This window comes from Fusarium vanettenii, assembly GCF_000151355.1.
Source record: "Fusarium vanettenii 77-13-4 chromosome 5 genomic scaffold NECHAsca_5_chr5_3_0, whole genome shotgun sequence".
Lineage (NCBI taxonomy): Eukaryota > Fungi > Ascomycota > Sordariomycetes > Hypocreales > Nectriaceae > Fusarium > Fusarium vanettenii.
Window position 1 is genome coordinate 85,162 of NW_003315878.1, and position 20,659 is coordinate 105,820.

At 53.3% G+C, this 20,659-nt stretch overlaps 6 protein-coding genes across 6 annotated transcripts; 2 read left to right on the forward strand and 4 right to left on the reverse strand.

The window, feature by feature from the left end:
* Positions 1–1,178: 1,178 nt before the first annotated feature.
* NECHADRAFT_69202 (uncharacterized protein) lies at positions 1,179–3,273 on the reverse strand. The gene is made up of 2 exons (XM_003051040.1): positions 2,705–3,273; positions 1,179–2,568 (listed from the first exon to the last, which is right to left on the reverse strand). Exons 1-2 carry the CDS (start codon positions 3,028–3,030, stop codon positions 1,584–1,586), a joined length of 1,311 nt encoding a protein of 436 aa, XP_003051086.1. The 5' UTR covers positions 3,031–3,273; the 3' UTR covers positions 1,179–1,583.
* Positions 3,274–6,657: 3,384 nt separating this feature from the next.
* NECHADRAFT_41350 (uncharacterized protein) lies at positions 6,658–7,479 on the reverse strand (the record flags this gene model as incomplete). The annotated part of the gene is made up of 1 exon (XM_003051041.1): positions 6,658–7,479. One exon carries the CDS (start codon positions 7,477–7,479, stop codon positions 6,658–6,660), a length of 822 nt encoding a protein of 273 aa, XP_003051087.1.
* A 1,249-nt stretch (positions 7,480–8,728) lies between these two features.
* NECHADRAFT_69203 (uncharacterized protein) lies at positions 8,729–10,664 on the reverse strand (the record flags this gene model as incomplete). The annotated part of the gene is made up of 3 exons (XM_003051042.1): positions 8,729–10,193; positions 10,288–10,470; positions 10,595–10,664. 3 exons carry the CDS (start codon positions 10,662–10,664, stop codon positions 9,085–9,087), a joined length of 1,362 nt encoding a protein of 453 aa, XP_003051088.1. The 3' UTR covers positions 8,729–9,084.
* A 2,251-nt stretch (positions 10,665–12,915) lies between these two features.
* Positions 12,916–15,908, forward strand: NECHADRAFT_41027 (uncharacterized protein; the record flags this gene model as incomplete). The annotated part of the gene is made up of 2 exons (XM_003050659.1): positions 12,916–13,085; positions 13,523–15,908. 2 exons carry the CDS (start codon positions 12,916–12,918, stop codon positions 15,906–15,908), a joined length of 2,556 nt encoding a protein of 851 aa, XP_003050705.1.
* A 367-nt stretch (positions 15,909–16,275) lies between these two features.
* Positions 16,276–17,487, reverse strand: NECHADRAFT_100455 (uncharacterized protein). Its single transcript, XM_003051043.1, has 2 exons — positions 16,831–17,487; positions 16,276–16,784 (listed from the first exon to the last, which is right to left on the reverse strand). The coding sequence occupies exons 1-2, from the start codon at positions 17,467–17,469 to the stop codon at positions 16,380–16,382; spliced, it is 1,044 nt and encodes a 347-aa protein (XP_003051089.1). The 5' UTR covers positions 17,470–17,487; the 3' UTR covers positions 16,276–16,379.
* Positions 17,488–18,718: 1,231 nt separating this feature from the next.
* NECHADRAFT_69209 (uncharacterized protein) lies at positions 18,719–19,686 on the forward strand. Its single transcript, XM_003050660.1, has 2 exons — positions 18,719–19,363; positions 19,439–19,686. The coding sequence occupies exons 1-2, from the start codon at positions 18,772–18,774 to the stop codon at positions 19,600–19,602; spliced, it is 756 nt and encodes a 251-aa protein (XP_003050706.1). The 5' UTR covers positions 18,719–18,771; the 3' UTR covers positions 19,603–19,686.
* Positions 19,687–20,659: the final 973 nt, after the last annotated feature.

Consider the following 20,659-nt stretch of genomic DNA (forward strand, 5'->3'; position numbering starts at 1 on the left):
CCAAGCCACAAAAGCTGCTGGTATCAGTATCTCTGGCCGCCATCTGCCACTCGTCTACAAGCTGATATCCACCCTAATCGGCCCTCCTTACTTCTACGTCGTCCTTGTCATCGATCTTGAGGGTCGCTTTGATGCTACTCGTCTCACCGGCCCCCCGTCTCACACACGACATGTTTACGTACAACGACCGGCTCGAGGTACCCAGGAACAACTGCGAGCTCTGGTAGCCGAAGCCGAGGGCGTCCTACTTTACGGCGACACAGCGCAGGCCAGCGCCGGGCGCGAGTGGTGGGGTACTGTCGTCGTGGGAGGACATGGCGCCGGAGACGTCACTGCGAGTTGGAAGGGCTGGCTACGGGTCGATCGCGAGAACGTCCGCGGCTTCTCACTTGGCATCAGCGCCGAGGAGGCCCTGGAGCAGAGGGGCCGGAGACAAGGTGTCGTCGAGGCGGCTGGCTGGGCGGCCACTTCACAGTGGGGAGGCTTCACTTTCAAAGAGGAGGGCGGTGATGCGAGCGCAAGCCAGGGCGCAGAGACGGCTGAGGGCGGCGGGGAGTGAATCTATACAATGTGCAATGACATACGAGTAAGCTGCCACAGTCTGCCTGCTTCTCCCCCAGGGCTGACGTAGGGGTTCATGCTGTACTGGGTAAGACGCCGAAGTTACCAGGTGGATAATGTAGAGGCAGGCTGTGAAGATAAGGACTCCATGTAGTGGAGACGGGGTGGTCAAACTGGGGAGCATGAAGGAGGGAGAACCCATCACCTCTCCAAGTTGCAGGTATATCCTTGGCCTTGCATACAACTTCACATCCCCGGGCGCCAACTTGTGCTACATTTTGAAGCACAATTGTGGATTTCGGTCTGCATGGATTAATTCAGGGATGAAATGCGGTATTATGAGGACAGTGTCAAGAGGCCAGTATGAGTAAGAAATCGAGTTGGCATGACAGGTATTGGCGTTTCCGAGTGAGGGACTTTTGGGACAGTGTTTGATGAGCTGTGCGGGCTTTTCTTAATATGACAACTACAGTGAAAAGGGGAAAAGGACAGCTAATATCGACACGCTGTTAAGTTGATCGACAATAGATGATACTGGACTTGTTGAATTTGCTTCGGAACTGGAAGCATTCAAGGGCAACAAGAGAGACAGGTGCTCGAGGCAAGCTGAAAACATTCGCAGTCATGAACCAATAATTGAAGTAAGAAGCTTCTGCTTTCTCGTTCTATCTTTTTGCTGTATTCTATCTGAATTGATGTGATGCTCATCAGGGTATAAGAGGGTGAGGTGGTGCATCATGAGAAGCTAGCTAAAAAGGCCCAAAAGAAAAAGCCTTTCAATCTAGAAACAACATAGCAATCTATCCCGGACGATGTGTCTATGCTTCTTCTGTTCAAAAGTGCGTGTCGCTGATGCCATCTGCAGAGTGTCGTGAATGCAGATGGTTGTGTACAGATAAAAAGAAGGCGTCATTTCGCATGGCTGTGACAAAGGAAAATTTCCAAACCCCTAAACGCAACTGTAAAGATGTCCCAAATTGTCGAATGATTGTGAAGAAGATACGCTCTGGAAAAGCAGCGGCTTAGATGGTGATGCCGTCCATGTCCACGGCGATCTCAGTGGCGCCAGTGGCCTCAGCCAGGAGGTTGGACTTGATGGAAGCGCCCATGGCCTTCTTCTTCTCCATCTCACGCTTGATACCGTGGTTCACGGCGTCAAGGACGTTGTCGACGGTGACGCGGGGCTTGTAGGCAGGCTCGGTACCCTCCTCGTAGACACCAGTCTTGACGAGGATGCTGTACCAGTCGTTGTCGGCCTTCTCGTTGACAGCGTTGGTACCGCGGATGTCACTCTCGGGAGTGTCACCGACAAAGTAGACAGTCTCGGGAGGAGCAACGAGGCCGTGCTCGGTGTTTCGCCACTGGCCCATCAGGCGGGAAGCAAACTCAAAGGTCGAAACCTGGGGCTTGCCAAAGGCGTGGGTGTGCAGGAGGCCGTTACCGCCAGTGAGGTCCTTGAAGGTGACCTCGAACATGCGGCGGAGAGCACCCATGCCGAGACGGACGTGCTCGTGGGCGGCGGACCAGACAACGTCGTTGTGGGAGAAGTAGAAGGGGGGACCCTCGTCAAAGGTCTCGCTGCGGGTTCCGAGACGGCCACCCTTGGACATGGCGAGATCAAGCATGATCTGGATATCGCCAGCCCAGTCGCGAGAGTCGGCAAAGACAAAGACGGCGTCAATGACAACATCAGTGAAATCACGCTCACGGGAGTTGGCATGCTCCTCAGGGGTGAGCTTGCGGAAGGGAGTGGTAGCAGAGTTGTGCTTGATGATGTCGCCAGGGGTGACAACGTCCTTGAAGCCGTAGCCCTCAGCAACGTGACGGCACTTCTCGCCCTCACCACCGACGACGAGGACAGTGCCGTACTTCTCAGCCATCTCCCGCATGGGGGTGTGGCCGCAGATGAACTGGCCGGGCTTGATATCGCACTTGAGCTGGCCAGAGAGGTCGCCGCATCGCTCCTCTTCGGTCTTGCCACCACCGTTGGTGAGGAAGATGTGAGGTCTGTCAAAAGTACATTAGTGTCTAATTCAACACCCAGGAAAAAAGTCACGATCCTGTTCATGTGGACCACCGACCCAGAAAAAATCCGGGGTTGGTGGATCGTGGCTTTGGCAGGGGCAGGGGAATAGCGACTTACACTTGAACACCGTACTCGTTCTCGCCGTTCAGGACCTTCATGGCCTGAATAGCCTCGGGGATAGCTCGTCCGCCACGAACGAGGACGCCATCAATGTCAAAGGCGAACACGAAGGAGTCGGCCACGGGCTTGTCGACAGGAGGGGAAAGGGGAGAGGCGGGAGTTCCGAGGCTCGCGATGCTGTCGCTGGAGCTGGAGGAGGCAAGCTCAGGAGAGCTGGGGATGGAATCGGGAGACTCGAGGGGAGAGTCGATCTCCTGCTTAGCAGAGAGGATCTCTTGAGCCGCGAGGGACTCCTTGAAGAACTGAGTCTGTTGTGAAGACATTTTGAGCGTTGTAAAGGTGATGTTGGTAAGTCCTGCTCAGGCACGCGCTCAGAAGAACGCAGAGAGATTGTAGTTTATGAGTGTAAACAGAGAGAGATCAAGTAATGACTCGTCGGTCGAGCTATTGTGTTTGATGGTGGATATGGAATCTGGGGATGTGATGGAGAATGATGGTTTCTACCGTCAAGAACGGTGGGAGAAATCTGGGGTTTTATAGATTTAGCTTCCACCACAAGAGTTGCTGATGGTACTCCTGAGGGTACATCAAGAAGGGGACAGATAATGTGGATATCCAATCCGTCATGTCATCTTGATTGCCTGCTTGGCCTCGGTTCTGTTGACATTGGATCTCGGTGATGGGCCGCGGATACGTACATGGCCTTGGTCGCTAAGGTTTTGGGCATCGTCTCCAATCCGAGTCATTGATGGAACCGTGGCGAGCCATATTTTTCTCCCCTTATCCACAATTCAGGTTCCACAGAAAAGATTGTAAAGGTAGTAAAACTCTCGGGGTATGAGGTAAGGGATGGGGAGATGTGGATAGTGCTCCATAGGTTCCAATGTGCGTGCGTCAATCCATGGTTGAAGCCTCTCCTTCCTTCCTTCCTTCCTTCCTTCCTCCCTCCCACTAGCCGTGATGACGGTGTCGTTTGCGGGCTGGGCGATTAAGGTACCTGCCACATGGTTATACCCCAGTAGTGGGTACTCGCCATCCACACGTTACATCACCAATGACTCTCGTATCAGCTACTTTGTCCTCCCAAAACCTTGCGTCCCTCTCGGCGGCACGGGCGGCCCATTATTTTCACAAACGCCGACGCCGCACTAGCCAACCTCACAAACGTACCCCCTGGACGTCATGGCTAGGAACCCAGGTGTTTGGGAAACGCCCGTTTTCGAACGGCTTACTGGGTGTAAATGGCGCAGCCTGACTGCGATACGATACGATACGATGATGCGAGCAGAGCTGGGCGAGAAGCAATGAGGCCGCACGGCAGGACAACAATGCACGGGTCAGAGGTTTGCGACATGATACGTACTCACAAACAGGGGGTTGCCGATGTGATCATCGCCCATGCTGACTCTCGGGTTCCTTGAATCGCATCTCGAGAGATACGGGAACGGTACGGTACCGTCTTGTAAGGGCAACGATATTCAAAGACTGGGTGTGGACCCTGAGGCTCTCGAGCTGACGAACTCTCCAATCAGTGCGGCTGTTTCAGCCATCTCTCAGTCTCGGACGCACAGCCCAGGGCAATCCTTCAGGGGACCTAGGGGACCTCGCGCAAGGGGGCTTGCAGGAGGCTTGCTGCCGTGGCTTTTCTCAAGGGACCTCTTTGTTTGCCGGGCGCGAACCACAGGGACGGACTGCAAGACGACATTCCGCGCTGGGCCAGATGCCCCTCTATGCGCCAACCGCGGAGACGAAAGCAAGGATTCGCTATCGCACAGTATCCACCGTCAAGCACCCAGTGACGACTACATACAGTATACGGTCACCGTCAGAGACGAGACGCCCTCCCCTCCATTGACGGTGGAAACGGCCAAGCCACGCATGCAGCTGCCGCTGGCCCCCCAACACGACCGACGGGAATCTTGAAATTGGTTCGTTGCTTTCTCCGTCTGCCTGCAAATCTCTTGTACCCTTTCCACCGCCATGCGCGCCCAGCTTCAGTCCGGAGCCCACAGTGACGTCAAACGGGCTCCGCCCAGGGACCCGCCGACCGGGCTCCGAGCCCTATCAGCCGCGCCGTGCGGCCCCACCATCGGGGGTCCTTGTGTGCTCCTAGCCCGGGAACATTCGGCTGGGGGGGTCATCAGCAAAGGGGACCAATATCCATGCTGCATGTCACTGCGAGACGTCGCCGTCCAGAGCCACCGGTGTTACAGAAGTGCACGCCGAAAACAAGACAGCATATTGAATGATCCTGAATGATAGACGCCCGCAAGCAGACACGGCATCGGAATGGCTGACGTTGTACAGCAGAAACGCGCGCAAACGGCTGCACAACGTGTAAGACGCCGTCAATCTTTGACCCTGAAAAGCATGTGAGAGTGAGACGCGGTGAATAGATAGCCATTCTCGCGTTTGCCCTTTATCGCGGCAGATCTCGAGCAGGGCAGGGTCCTCTAGGCAGGGTTCGTCGATCGAGGCAGCCTGGTCTTTTACAGTACCATGTTGCGGAGCTGCTAATTCAGTCGAACCGAGCTCAAGTCAGCTCTCATCATGTCATCTTCATCATTCCTCACATCTTTGGTGAGCTATTGACAGGCTAGATATGCAGTTGCTGTACTGCCTCTCTGCTCGTTTATTCACGGCAGGATAATTCTACATCTCATTGGATCCCGTCCCGGCCTCTCTCGGCGGCCTCTTGACAAACTGTTACTGTTTGAGTCGGTAACTAGGATCATGGATGAGGGGCGTGTCGTTCAACTCGGTTCTCGATCAACGTTTGCGCGCTGCTGGCGCGGGGCAGGGGAGCATTGATAAAGACGCTGTTCCCTGTACCATCCCTGTAGCTGATGGAGTACAGCGCCGAGGGGAAGAGAGAGAATTGCGGTGGAGGACGAGAGACGAGTGACGACGGATGCAGGTTGGATTATTACGGTGCTGCGCCGAGACGGTGAGGAGGGGCGAGCGTATGAGATGGTGTCTTTTTTGGTGGTTGTCTTCTTGGCCGCGCTTAAGGCGGGCCGTGATGTCACAGTTTTCTCCGTGAAGTTCTGGAATCTAGACCACTAGATTGGTGCAGCTTGCAGTAATAATAAATGGGGGGAGGATTTCATTATGAGAGAACCAACATTCAACAATAGTACCTATGGAGTGTGGACAGGAGGAGGTAGCTTCGGCCAGATGTACAGTACCTTGGCCTCGGTCTACTCCCGTCCAAAAGATACCTACCCGCCGCCACCCCTCTCCTGCTCATCAGTCAATGCCTCCTGCTTATCCTCAAGGAAGAAAGAAAATAAACCCTGCCCTGAATCAGACGGGATATTTCTCACGTTTTTCCTTGGCCTGCAATGGAGGGTAAGAGTGAAAAAAAAAAGGTGTGACGGGAAAGGCATGGTGACGGAGCTGGCGCAGAAGATCTGCCACACTCTGCCCTGAAATACCTCGTGCTGGCCCGTGTCAGATCTTTTGCGAATTCGAGAAAAAAACACAAAGAAAATCCTCCTGTCACTTTCTTTCCCGACCCAACGTGCCCCGGCGTTGCTACATCGGGAAGAAGATCGGCATCCGATTTTTGTTCTCCTTTGTTGCGTCCTTTTTTTCACATGGCAGGACAAGAGGCAAAACAGCCGGCGCCGTCAAAACCCAACACCCCCGTTGTTTGCGCACGGCAGTCGGTCAAGCCCGAATTGCCAATCGCCGTCTCTCCGGCTCCCCGTCTCCTCCGTATACACGGACTGTGTACGGAGTACTTTTGGTGTCCTTTGATCTTCTCCACGAGTCAAACCGTCGCTAAGAAATTAAGGAAAAAAGGATCTTCTCCACGGCAGTTGATGATGTCTGGGGGAAAGGGAAACTCTTGACGAAGAGACGGAAAACCCGCTGTTTCCTCCACTATTCTCCGCTTCTCCAGATCCTCCCCCAAACTTCTCCCCACGAGCTAAATCTTGTCTCCTTCACTGAAGGTTGACAAACAGTCCTCCGTCGACCAGCAGCTGCGCGCCCGTCACGTAGCCGCTCAGCTCCGGGCAGGCCAGGAAGACGGCGGGACCGGCCATGTCGGACGGGGAGCCTGTCCTTCCAAGGGGAATGCGGCCCTCCATGTACGCCCTCTTGTTGTCGTCTGCCAGGTCGGCGTCGTTGAGCTGCGTACGGATAGTACCCGGGAGGAGGGCGTTGCACCGGATGTTGTGCTCGCCCAGTGCGCATGCCGTGCTCTGCATCAGGCTCAGCACACCCGCCTTGGTGGGAGTGTAATGCGTCTGCTGTCCGCCGCCAACGAGAGCCGAGATGGATGATACTCCGATGATGCTTCCGCCCTTGGGTGTCTGGTTGAGGGCCATCTGCCGTGCTGCGGCCTGAGTCACGTAGAAAGCACCATCAAGGTTTGTCCGCACCGTCTTGTAGAGGAGATCCGACTCGAGGGTCAAAAAGTCGGCAAAAGTGCAGATACCAGCGTTGGAGACGCACACATCGAGGCGCTTGCTGGGGCCCGAGTGCTCAACCGCCATCTTGACCAGGTTGGTGGCCGTGTCCGGGTTGCGGACGTCGCCCTCTTGGTGAGCGAGGCGGCCGGCGGTGGGGGTCGCTTTCCGGATGGCATCGGCCTCGGCAATGAGCGAGTCGAGATGCTTCTGGTCCTTTTCGAGGCCGAGGTGGTTGACGACGACGTTGGCACCTTGACGGAGGAACTCGAGGCAGATGGCGCGGCCAATGCCTGTTGTGCCGCCCGTGATGATGGCGCTCTTGTTGACGAGGAGACCCGCTGGCATCAACATTGTGATTTGTGTATGTGGGTTTATGAATTATGTGTTGGTGTTTTGTAGGTTGTCGTGATGTTCAATGAGGCGGAATGATCACCAAAGCTCCGCAGCTCGTTGGAGATGTTGCTATCGGTCGAGGATAGGCCGAGTACAAGTCCAATTGTCGTGATAGAGGTTGTGAGATGTGGATGAAGATGTGTATGTCAACGTAAAAGATGTTTTCGCTTGCACAACAAAAGATTCAAGACAAGAAAGAGGCTCAAAGACGACTCCCGCTTCCAACACCTCCTCTTCCCCTCACTTCCGGGAAACGGCTCTTAAAAGCACCGAAGACGCCCAACCTCGGACCCTTCTCCTCCATCAGCATAATCCATCGTGACCAGCGAAATTTGGTGGGACAGGCAAAAGTCACGGCAGCCCCCAAAAAAAGCACAATCTTTAGCCAAAATTGGTCTCGGGCAGCTCCAGCAACCCGTCGACTTGCTGTCACTTGTCGTGTTGTCTGAAGGTCCCTCGGTGCACTACAGAGCGAGGGGCAAACGTGGCAAATCAGATTCTTCGAGATGATGGATCTCCCATCATCGGCTCGGTGTGTTTTATAGCGAGGTGCCGGCGGGGCGAATTGCGAAAGAAAGAGGGTCTTTTTGAGTCCGCGGAAACACGGGAAGGCTTCTTGGCAGCAAAAGGAAACCTTTCAGAGAAACATATGATCAAGGTGAAAAAACACACCAAAAACATGAGGCGATCGTGAGTTTTTGTCATACCCAAGATCGTGAACCCCCTTGACATGCCATCTCGCATCCCTTCACTCCCCCCTGCTGCAGCTCACACACACACGGCACCGAACGTACGGGTTCCCACAAAAACCCCTACCCACCGCTCGAGCCAACGGCTCGTGCTGGGGTTGGAAGAAGCATCGTGAAGTGTGGTCACGAGAAGTGGTAACAAAAACGGCCACCGTCTGTGAGTGGCGCAACTCTCCGACGGTCACCGTTTCTGACCCCCAGAAAAAAAAAATCTCACGATGCTCACAGTCGCGTCTATTTCTCTAAGAGGGGTGTGCACGCACAAAGCGCCATCCAAGGGTGGGCCACAACCATGATCGTGGGATTTTCTCGTTTCGTGGGTCTCTGCGTTTCTGATGCCTGGGGTATATTTCAACGACATGTCTTTGGTGGCGTTTGATGACTTGGTGATGATATCCAGCAATTAAAGTCAACTTATGACATAGACGCTCAACAACCGACACATCAATAAAGTAGGGTTTCTTAACTTAACTTTACATCTAATTATCCATCTCACTATAGTTAAACAGAGTCACATCTTTTTAACGTGTTTTTCAATTCACTCTATGGAAATGCTTCGTATCTTTGAAATCATCCCAAAACTATAAAATGCAATGCAAATCTCATGCCTAGATAATTCGAAACCCTTTTGCAGGTCAGGCAAAACACTGTACTTTGTGTATGCAACGGTTTATACCCAAGTCTTTCTTCCCCATCCGGACCCTCATCATGCGATCGCATTGAAACATTGACTGCGACCACAAATCCTGGGTGAGTACTAGAAGCGTATGCTGGATCCATACCAAGGTATAATATCCTCTAGCGATCCGGCCATTTAAGCAGCCGTTGAGGTGGTGAGGCCCTCGACCTTGGCCGCAAGCTGCTCAACAACACCGTTGGGCTTGGACTCTTCCTTGGTCTCTGACTTCTCCTCCTCCTTCTCGTTGGGAGGGCTGGGGGGAGCCAGGGTAGGGACAGCGGGCATCTTGAGTAGGTAGTCGCTGGGAATCAGCTTGGCTCGGGCAGCCGGGTTGAGGGTCAGACCGAAACCGGGCTTGTCCAGGTCCGCCGTTGTCAGGAAGCCCTTGGTGGGGATGGGCTCATCGATGAAGAGATCACCAAACACGGGCAGCACGCTCTTGCCATCAGGAGAGTTGGCAAGGTACTCCTGGAAGGGGGTGTTGGGCTGAGAGATCTGGAAGTGGTAGCTGTAAGGGCCACTGGCGTGAGGAACGATGGGAATGTCATAGGCGGCAGCATGAGCGGCGACCTTGAGGAGCTCAGTCAGACCACCGAGCCACATGACATCGGGCTGGATGATGTCCAGGTTGCGGTCCTCGATGAGCTTGCGGAAACCAAATCGCGAATACTCATGCTCACCAGTGGTGAACTTGACCTGAGGGTGAGCTCGCTTGATCAGAGCGAAGCCGTCAGTGTCATCGGGAGACAGGCACTCCTCCCACCAGTTGATGTTGAGATCCAGAGTCGCCTTGACGATCTCGATTGTGTAAGAGACGTTGAGACTCATGTAGCAGTCGACCATGATGGGGAAGTCGGGGCCGACGGCCTCACGGTGCTTGCGGAGGAACTCGACGTTCTTGCGCAGACCCTCGTGACCATCATCGGGGCAGAAGGGCAGGGGGACCTTGGCTCCCCAGAATCCCATGGCCTTGGCGGCTGTGGGCTCGGGGCCGGTGCAGTAGAAGTCGAGGCGCTCCTTTGTAGCTCCACCAATGAGACGGTAGACGGGCTCGTTGCGCACCTTGCCCAGAAGATCCCAGAGGGCAAGGTCGATGACGGAAATGACGGCGATTGGCAGACCCTTGCGGCCATAGAACATGGATGCACGGTACATCTGCTCGAAGAGAAGGTTGGTGTTGCGGGGGTCGGCACCGATGAGGAAACGCTCGAAGTGTTGGTGGACGAGCCAGCAAGCAGGGGGACCTGAGAATAACCTGTCAGTCGCTTGTTGTTCATAGAGCCTTCATTGGATGGTTCGAAGTCCATAGTCAGGCTGAATGTCGAGAATCGAACTCACCTCCAAAGCCAGTAGCAAAGCCAACAGTGCCATCCGTAGCCTCAATCTCAACCAGGAACGAGCCAAGCACGTTGATGCCCCAGCTGGTTCGAGACTTCTTGTACTGCTCCCATCTCGAGCAAGGTGTTGAGATATCGCTGTCAATGAGCCAGTGACCGCCCTTGACGTTGTGATAGTCACCACCTAGCTCGCGAGTTAGCAATTGTCATACTAAACCATCTAGGCGGTCATGGACGCGCTCAGACGGCTTGAGGAATTACCCCTCTTCTCAATTGAGAGTCGGGCAACGCGGGAGAGGGGTTCTTACCTGATCCAACACCACCAATGATGAATGACCTTATGGCCTTGATCTTGGGGAAATCTCTAGCAGTAGCCATCTTGTTGTCGTTTTCGTTCAATGTCACTATCAAGAGAAGGGCGATGGAAAAGAGTTGATTGCGACGAGTCGAGGATGAGGAGGAAGAAAGAAAGAAGAGAGTGAGAATGAGTTGGGGAGAAGATGACCACAACACGCTGGGGCTTGGCTGCTTTACAAAGGAAGCGCCGGTGGCACTGCAGGTGGGTTAAAGATAATTCCAGCCGATCACGTATCATTCAATTGTAGCCGAGTCGCGCGCCTCTAGGCAGCTCACGATGGATTACCGGTCTTGTGATGCCTGCTGAAGCGGGCAGGAGCCGGCAGAGGCGCCTCCGGATAAGTGGTGGGGGTTTGAATTCCGCCGGATTACCGACATGGCGATGCAATCGTCGGGCAGAGATGCACCGAGCGATGGCGTTGTGAATGGATCCATCTCCAACTGTGTGGACAGCTCCACCTTTTCTCGGTGGTCGTCGGGGTTTTGAGACTTTTTGGTCGGCTAGTGGTCCAAGAAAAAAATGGCACACTTCGCAAGTACCTACTCTGCCTTTTAATCCGCTGAATCATAGCATAAAAGGCTTATGATTATAAATCTAAGAATTTATGTAGAGTTTAGAATATTATTTATTTATTTTATATTTTTACTTATTTATTCTGATCTAACTTATGTCTATATAGCCCGGCAAAGGTCTCATTGCCTACCTGCAGTATGCCATTTATTTCTTGGACTGGGTGGTCGGGTAGCTTAGTGGCGGCTCATGGGGCCCAATTTTCTCCTTGTTTTGCAGGGGACTGGTCGAGAACTTCGTTGTGCGCCGGCTGTGTACGCGGGATCCATGGATGATGGGTTATGTGCAGTGCAGTGCGCATGCGACGTTTTGTGCCTCGTGGGGGTTTCTGTTTGCGGCAGTTGATGAAGAAATCAGTGAGGTGTGCATCTGCTGTCCAAGGTTGTCAAAACGCTGTTGAACCCGAGATCGTTTTTTTGGCGGCTCGGCTTTTTCTGGTGGCGGGTTTGTGGAAGATTGCGGGGTGGACGGGGGTTATGAAGAACGGGGGCTGAGATTTTGGGGGAAGTGGAGGGTGAAGATCCGGGAAAGGTCATGGGCTGTGGACGGCCAAAAAGTCATATAATCTGGTGGTGTCTCCTTTCATGATATCCCAGGATGAATCTTTTGATAAACAACATGTTCCAGACACTTTACCAGCTCACAAAACAGTGACCGCTTCTTCTTGGTAAACAAACCCTTTCGCACGAGAGCATCATGGGAGGAGATGACCCCTTGCCGGTCCGGGGCAAGTGACTTGCCATGCCGGCCCACTTGCCGAGCCATCCACCAATCATTGTACAACATAGTGCTCCCCGCTAAAGGAAAGAGCTTGGTCGCGCCAGGTGAAGGGAAGGTTTGGGCAGGTACGAACGAGGGTGCTCGGTTCTTTCCTCTCCGCATCCGCCATCCCATCACCAGAGATCGAATTCAGTTCACAAGCCTCCGAGGAAGAGCGCTATGGCCCTCCCCCTTCACCCCCCCTTGTTCCCCCTGAAGCCGTGCTATTCTGCTGGCTGAATCTCAATAGCTTCAAGATTGCAAAAAAAGGATTACAGAAAATCTCTTCTTCTCCCGTCGCTCAATTTTATTTGCGGCTCCCGGTCAACGGAAGTACACCGAAGAGCTGGAGCTCTGACAGCTCGCCCTTAGCCCGTAGCCCACCTCGGCCCACCTCTGACCAGGCCCGGTCTGAGGCGCCACTCACTCCCCGTCCGTCCGAGGCCCAAAGCCAGCAAAAAGCGACAAAGGAGAAACAAGAGACAGGTGACTTTGACAAAGGAGAATGAGCAGCTCATAAGTTTTATCCTACCAAAAGAGACGTGTCGGCAATCCGCGGTATTGCCTAAATACCTACCTGGGCTACCAGGTTGTGCAGCCGCCTCGGTATCCATATGGCAAAGTTAGGTACCTGACCTTGGCCTGGGGTACGGTGCATGCTTCGAGTCTTTCTCCTCTTACTTCTCCATCCTCCCCTTGGGCCCTCGGGAGATCTTTCTCCTTCTCGCGCGAACCATTGTCCCGGATCGCGAGCTTCCTCTGCAGAGACTCCAAACTCCCTGCACCGCATTTTTGCCCGTTCCCGCGTATCCAGCCCTTTGTCGCATACCACTCGCACCGCTCCGCTCACTCACACGACCGTTGCTGAGCTCGCACTTTCATCGCACCGACACGCGAGGTCTCTGACAAGGGCATCCCGATTCTTCTCTCACCCTCGAGGCCATGCACAACGGGGTGGGCAAGAACTCGGGCGATGTCTCGGTAGAGAATCGCCCGCCCACGACCGAGATCGATAGCGACGAGGCCAACCAGCTTCTCAGCGATGACGATGATCATGGCGACCAGGAGACCCTATGTCGCAACGGGAAAAGGAAACGGCCCATCTCGGTCTCGTAAGTCGCGACGCTGGCTGCTGCTGCTGGCTCTCATGCCCAGTCCCAGTCATGCTCCCCTCTTTTTTTGTTTGTCTGTCTGTTCTGTACACTCAAGTCATTGTCGCGATCGTGGATTCCCTACCTTGCTCGGGCTTCATTCTTGGGTCAGAGTATCACCCATTTGAATTGTTGGATCCAGTTTTAAGATCTGCGTCGGATCTTATCTACACTTTTATACTATTTCTATCCTAAACACCATGTCACCGCACACGGCTGCATCTTCACCCCAATCTTCACCCTCGCCCATAGATCCACCCATCACCGAGCCCACCCCCAACCCCAACCCCAATACTGCGACCTTCTTCCAGCCTTCCTTGCCTTTCGAGATAACGAACACCGGCAATGCTCAAGCTAACTCTGTCATCCCCAGGTGTGAGCTGTGCAAGCAAAGAAAGGTATGTTCTGATACCTGTCCCAGTTCTCCGCTGGGTCTTGGCGGTACTCTCAACAACATATACTGAATGCACTTCGTCTTTACAGGTCAAATGTGATCGTGGTCAACCCTCTTGTGGTTGGTGTAGCCGAAATGGCGCCGTCTGCGAGTACAAGGAGCGCAAGAAGCCTGGCTTGAGAGCTGGCTACGGTCGCGAACTCGAACAGCGTCTCGACAAGCTCGAAGAGATCTTGCGCTCTCATGCCGAAATCCTTCAAGCCACTCTGGCAGCCAACACCAATCCTGCCCTTGCTGCCAGCGTCCGACATAGCAACCCAAGTCTTCCCAGCGATCAAGGAACGCCACACGATGGTCCTCACGTCTTTCGACCCTCCGAACCCGTCCGTACTCCTCAGACCGACTCTGCTTTGTTTGGGCAGAAAGCTCCCAGCTCTGGTTTTGCGCCAAGCACCCAAAGCGTCGACTTTGGCGTTGCCCGTACTCCTGGTGTGAGCGATGGCTTTCAGAATGGGAATCATGTGCAGCTGCCTCCCATGACGGCGGCTTCTCAGATCTCGCCCATGCAGCCCAGTGCAGCTGCGCAAGACTACTACAACTCTGTACAACCCAACATTCATTCTCCCACAGCAGCAATGTCGGCAGCCCCTGGAACTACCACCCCCGACCGGGATATGCCACCATACGACCTTCTCTACGCCCTTGTCGACCTCTACTTTAAGCACATCAACACCTGGTGCCCTATCCTTCACCGCAAAACAACCCTAGATACCCTATTCGGTCCGTCTACACTCGACGAGACTGATCGAATCCTCCTCCACGCGATTGTGGCAACGGCAATGCGCTACTCGACAGATGCGAGATTGACCGACGAACGACGGGAGCACTACCACAGGGTTTCCAAAGAACGAGTCCTCCTTTACGGCATGGGAAACTCATCAGTCAAGTCCCTGCAAGCTCTTGTCATTCTCGCCCTCGATCTCGTCGGTGGCGGCAATGGGCCTCCGGGATGGAACATCATGGCGCTCATCACCCGCTCCGTGGTACAACTTGGCCTGGCTGTAGAAATCACCTCGTCGACAGTGTCCCCCCATTACCTCTCAATTTATACCTTGCGTGCCATGACTCTTTCGGAGCCTAAAGACTTTATTGAAGAAGAGGCGCGACGTCGACTCTTCTGGATGATCTACCTGCTCGACCGATACGCAACGATCGCAACAGCCTTCGAGTTTGCCCTCGACGACCGGGAAATAGACAGGACGTTGCCCTGCCGCGACGATCTGTGGATCAAGAATCAAAAGGTGGACACCAGGTGGTTCCGCACTGATGTGAACCACTCGGGCTCCCCAGACCACGACATCGACCAGCCCGAGAATCTTGGCGCTTTTGCGTACTACATCGAGATTCTTGGCATTCTTTCCAAGATACACAAGTTCTTGAAGCAACCAGTTGATATCAGTGCCTTGAGCGACGTGGAGCAATGGCAGATGCGGTACAAGGAGTTGGACAACATGCTGACGTCGTGGAAGTTTGGCCTCCCCGGCGAGTTTGGCAACATGGCCAAGCTTTTCCACCCGGGCAGTAAGAACATCAATTGTGCCTGGGTCATGCTTCACGCCACGTACCACACAGCTGTCATCCGCCTTCATTCGTCTGCTGCCTACCCGACGACAAGGTCCCCCATCTTCACTCCGTCTTATAGTGCATCTCAACGGTGCCACAGCGCCGTGGAGAATGTGGCTGCGCTGGGAGAATTCGTAGTGAATAACGGGATGTTGGCCAAGCTGGGTCCCCCCTTTGCATTTACTCTTTGGGTGTCAGCACGACTACTCCTTGTTCATGGCTCAACAGTTGAGCACAAGTTGTCACCTCAGATTTCCTTCTTTGTCGACAGCCTCCGCGATATGGGTCGGTTCTGGCCTGTTGCCGCTCGATACTGCCAACTACTACAAAGAGTCCTGGATGAGCACCGCGATAGTGAGCGACAGGGCGACGGCATAACCCCTAGCTCTGTCAAGATACTGTCTGACATGCGACGCACGGCATTCGATCTGGACTTCCTCATCTCTCGGCAGCCGAACCAAGGTGGATCAGCGCTGAGTCGATTGCCCAGTGTCACACCAGCGAGGACGCCAGCACCAAACGAACTTGAATATCTCGATGTCTTTGACTTTTTCAACGTTCCTCGCCTGCCGTTTGGAGGCGAGAACATTGCCGGTGTGAATGGAACTCCAGCGCCAGCAGACAACAGCATGGACACATCGAATGACAATGGACCTCCTGGCCTGGGAGCCTCGAACGAGTTTAATATCACCAACTTCATGGTCGATGCCAACAGCGACTGGCTGTTTAAGCAGGAGGGAGGGTCGAAGTTTATGGCGACAACATGAAGTATGGTTGAAAGCCATGTTTCTAGCTGTTCTTTTACGTCTAATGTCGGTCGGTCGGTTGTGTAAGGCGAGGTTTTGGACAAGCCTTCTTGTTAGGATACCCCCATCTTTTCACATTGGTCTGCGTTGTGGCGCTGGCGGGTTGGTATAGTTGTGCTTTGACGCAACTTGCACTTGTATGTTAGGGCTGGAGGGGGCGATGTACCTTACGGTGGTGGCAGGTTCAAGGTGGTGTTTGGGGCAAACAGTTCAGGGGTTACAAAAGGTCATGAGATATGGGTTAACGGCAAGGGTCAAAATGCATGAACACTTGGGCGTGCTGCATGCACGCCAAGGAAGATATATACTTAATCAATCAACGACAAAGCAGCTCCGTAAGGTTGTATTCGATTCTAACAAGTACCCAGCATTACCCATCGCTATGCAATTACAAAGACGCCAGAAATAAAAGTCTATAGATACTCAACCCCGTCAATCCTCCGTCTCAGTCGTGTATGTATCGTTGGGACAATACATGACCCAACCATCAAGGTTCATCTTCTTGATGACCTTACTAAAGTTCTTCGACCCCGTTGCCTTGCCCGACTGCGAGCAGATCCTCTGTCGATCGGCATCCTTGACCTTGGGCGCGCCAGTGGGATACTCAATGTTGAAGACGGGCTTCTTGGCCTTGATGAAGGGGGCAAAGGTCTCGCACTCGCTGTACTGGATGCATTGCTCGTTGACGGAGAAGGCGACGTGGGGGAGGACCGAGGTGATGATGTCTCCGGCGTTTTTGAGGCCGGTCGACATGTTGTATTTGGCTGCTTCCTTAGAAAGGAACTTTATGTATGAGATCGAGTCTTCTTCGGTGAGTTTGAGGCCGTTGTCGTTTTGCTATTGCCGTGTTAGTTGGTTCGCGCTGACAAGGTGGGAGACTTACATAGCCGTCCACATTATCAGGGTCAATAGCATCACAACCCTTTTGCGCAGCAAGCTTGATGCGTTTCTTCATGATATTGCGCACATTCTGACTCCTCAAGTTGAGCCACTTCTCATCGGGCCATCCGTCAAGCGTCTTGCCCAGGTCCGACTTTGTAAACTGGTTCTTGTCGTCGCGCCAATTCTCCCACGAGCCGGCGCTAAAATAGCAGATGATCTTCTTGCCAGCCTTGCGAAGTGCTGCAAAGGTTTCTGCATCGTTGTCGTAGAGGTCAAGGTCGTAGATGCCCACGTTAGGCTCAAGGTCGTCGGCGGTGCCGTCGTCGTTGAGCTTGATGGGCTTTAGGAGGACGATCTGCCATGGGGAACCGACCTTGGGCTGCCATGTTTTACCGCGAGCTTTAAGGGCAGAGTCGTGATCGTCGCTGGTGTCTGAATCCGAGTTGCTGTTGTCGCTGTCGTCGCTTCCTTTCCCTCGTGTTAAGCCAACACCGAGTCCAACCGCCAACGCCGTAATGATGACAAGAGCCGCGCCGATGAGGGTCAACTTTTTCCACAACGGCCAGGACTTCTTAGTGTTAGCCTTTGCCGCCAGACCCTTCTTCTCGGGTGTTTCAACATCTGCTGGTTTCGTCGCCATGGTGCCCGTCTAAGTGATCTGCTCGCCAAGCTGCTTTGGCTGTGATCAGCAACCCATGGCGAGCCATGGAGTTTAATAACAACTCGACGAGCATACCAAACATAACCCTCACACCTAGTTCCGGATCCGGCTCGCAAGGTGATTTCGAAGCTGGGGGAGGATGGCACGGGGCGCAGCATTGTGGAGAGTCCGCGTAGCCCTACTGGGCGAAGTTGGCGTTGGGATGGACGCTAGTTGAAGTCTAGAACGAGCTGACAGCCCAAGGATGGTGTTCCATCCAGACACTGGTATTACGAAAGCTTGGGCTGAGACCTAGAGACTTGTGTGGCGGCTCGGGAAGGACCGACTGGGCATTGTGGTTCTGATGCGAGATCGCCGCTACTCAGACTTGGCGACAATAAACATACACATGGCATATTCAAATCTTTGTACTCGAGGAATTACATACATGCCATCTCTCAAACCTACCACCATTTCAGACTTTTGGTAGTGGAGCTGTGCAATGTAGAACGTGGGTTGGTTCAGGGGCTCAGACTATTAGAATCCTCCGGTTAACTCGGCATCAAGATGGCTGAGGCGATCAGGCGCAGCAGAGTTTAGAGATTGGGAGGCCTTTTTGGCCCCAAACATCTTTCCATTAAACTTGTTTCAGCTCGAAAAGCATAGCCTTGCACTACATGGTTCATCTCTAGTGTTACGCAAGGCAATAACGCGCAGTTACCCTTTGTGGTGTTACATGGTGTTGCGATACGAACCCTCCAATGGCTGCTGTGGAGTTGGCCATCTGAACTACGCGTCCTTATTATTATAAGACATAAGCAAGGCCGGTGACTCACTTGCCGGTTCATTGTGCGGGCTTTAATTCTCTTGAAGACCCGACGGTAAGATTGAGTGTAAGTAGCCGAGCAGCACGGGTCAAACCTCAACTCATGGCGACCAAGATGAGATCTGTCGATATGCCAGATTCGATCTTGGGATCAATGCAATTAAAACTTCCTATTCACATGATGACTATTTTGCAGCCAATACCTTCACTCATCACTTTAGCCGGAGGTGATAATATTCGGAATTGCCCCCGCCTGAGAAACATGAGCCGATATGAATACCCTGAAAGGGAAACTCGGGCCCAAGACTCCGAAGAGGACAACGATGCAATTGACCTCGCATCATAAGATCCTCAAGTTTATAAGTCATGATGATTTCAGTAAAGTCGTGAGATTCATGTTCCTTAATTATCGAGATCTATTGCTTAACAATTGTCACCAAGAGCTTCACTAGCAACATCGCCAAAACACCACAACCATGAAGGGCTCCAGAATCACCGGATCTCTAGCTTCCGTCTTGCTGGCCGGGGCTACGCAAGCCTTCCAGATGCGCCAGCCGCCACCTGTCGACTTGGTCCAAGGTTTCGACTGGAAGAACCCCTTCGCTCTGGAGGCCATGTCTGCATTCCAACCTGCCTGCGAGGTCGAGACCAGCTTCAGCGCGCTCGAGTACACCCTTCACGAATTGACGGACCCTCCACCTAATGGGCTTAAGCCTTGGGCGAAGGGCTTGAAGGAAGTGTTTGAGGGAAAGGAATACCCTGGTGGATGGTCTGGTCTGGATTATCACCTCCACGGCCGTAGCCTTCTGTTGATGGACTATGACAAACTGCCTCTCACTGTTCGTGAATGGGTCGAAGAACAAGAACGCTCCGATGGCAAGGGAAAGGCGCTCTTCGCTATCCTTGAAAAGCCCAAGACGGAGGAAGATGAGTTGGAACATGTTGTCAAGTTCCCAGCCGCCGGCAAGATCGACCGCTCCACCGACGAACAAAAGGTTGCCATCTTTGCGCCAGGTGCTCTTTACGGAGTCCTTCCTCTCTGGGCAGCTGAGGCAAGCAAGTGCAAGGGTAAGTCATCAAAGTTTCCAGTGTGATAGGGATGTCTGGTTTTGCTGTGACAGTAACTTACACGATGTCATCTAGACCAACTTGTCGATCTGACCAAATACGATACCACACCCGTGGACGGCGGAGTTGTCGCCTGGATCGAGCACTCCCAGCCTGAAGATCATAGCATGAAGTTTGATATTAAGGCCCAGGTACTCAAGGCCAACAACGTCAAAGCATCGGCAAAGGAGGAGCTGTGATGAGATTGGGCCAGGCCGGGTCACCTCAAGAGTTGCCAGCAATAGACTTTCCAACAGTAGAAGTGTAACATGAAATCAATTATCATTTTCAAGCTCCCTGTATCGATCTAAACCCCGGCAGATATAGTCAACAAGTGCCCTCTTTTGGATCATCCAGTCATCCGCGAATGGATCCATTTCCAGGAACCATGCACGAAGGGTCCCAAGTTACTACCCTGGGGCTGGTTATAACATGCACTTACAAGGTGTGCAAGAAAAAGCAAGAGCGGGAGCAAGGGCCAGTTTCGTGTCTGCACTGACATTGGATGAACGAATGTCATGATTTCTACGTTGGCAGATGCTCAACATTCGCACATACACGCACACGCACGCACACACATCTGTGACCGCTCAAACTCCAAGGCGTATTCGTATATCTCTCTACCGCTCCTTCAGAAAAACATATCATGTACACGATATCTTTTGACCCAACACGTTCCTGAGACCGCCTGTTTCATACGTACATAATTCCAACTCGAATCTTTTTTAGCTGCAGTGTCGAATGATTCCGGTGATTTCTGCATATACGCGCACACCGCCTCCCCACCAGACAGACACTTCAGTTCCTGACCCTGGCTCCGGATCCTCGCCGGCTTGCTTGATCGACGGGCTGGGTTTCAACATGTGCGGCAGGAAAGTGAGCCCTAATTCTATGAAACGATGCAAAACATTTTGACAGGAAAACGTCGGTCACTGGCTAACACGGACATGACCGCGTGGTGTCATGACGGGCAGGACAAAAGCAAAGGCATGCACAAGCAAAGCAACTTGATGCAATATTGGGGCTGTCACGAGGATGCAGGTGATCCATATGATTCAGACGAGATGATGCGGGAAACAACAAAGCAAATTTGGCTTGCCGAGACCGTTGACGAGATGCGTGTCGGTCACCATTTCACCGACCACCTCAGAGACAAAAAAGGTCCGGTTCTTATCCGTACCTATGGAGCTCCGGGCTTCCCCAGGACCAGCCAGCCATGGCGAGGTCTAGCCCAGGTACTCGTGCGATGCTACCCTA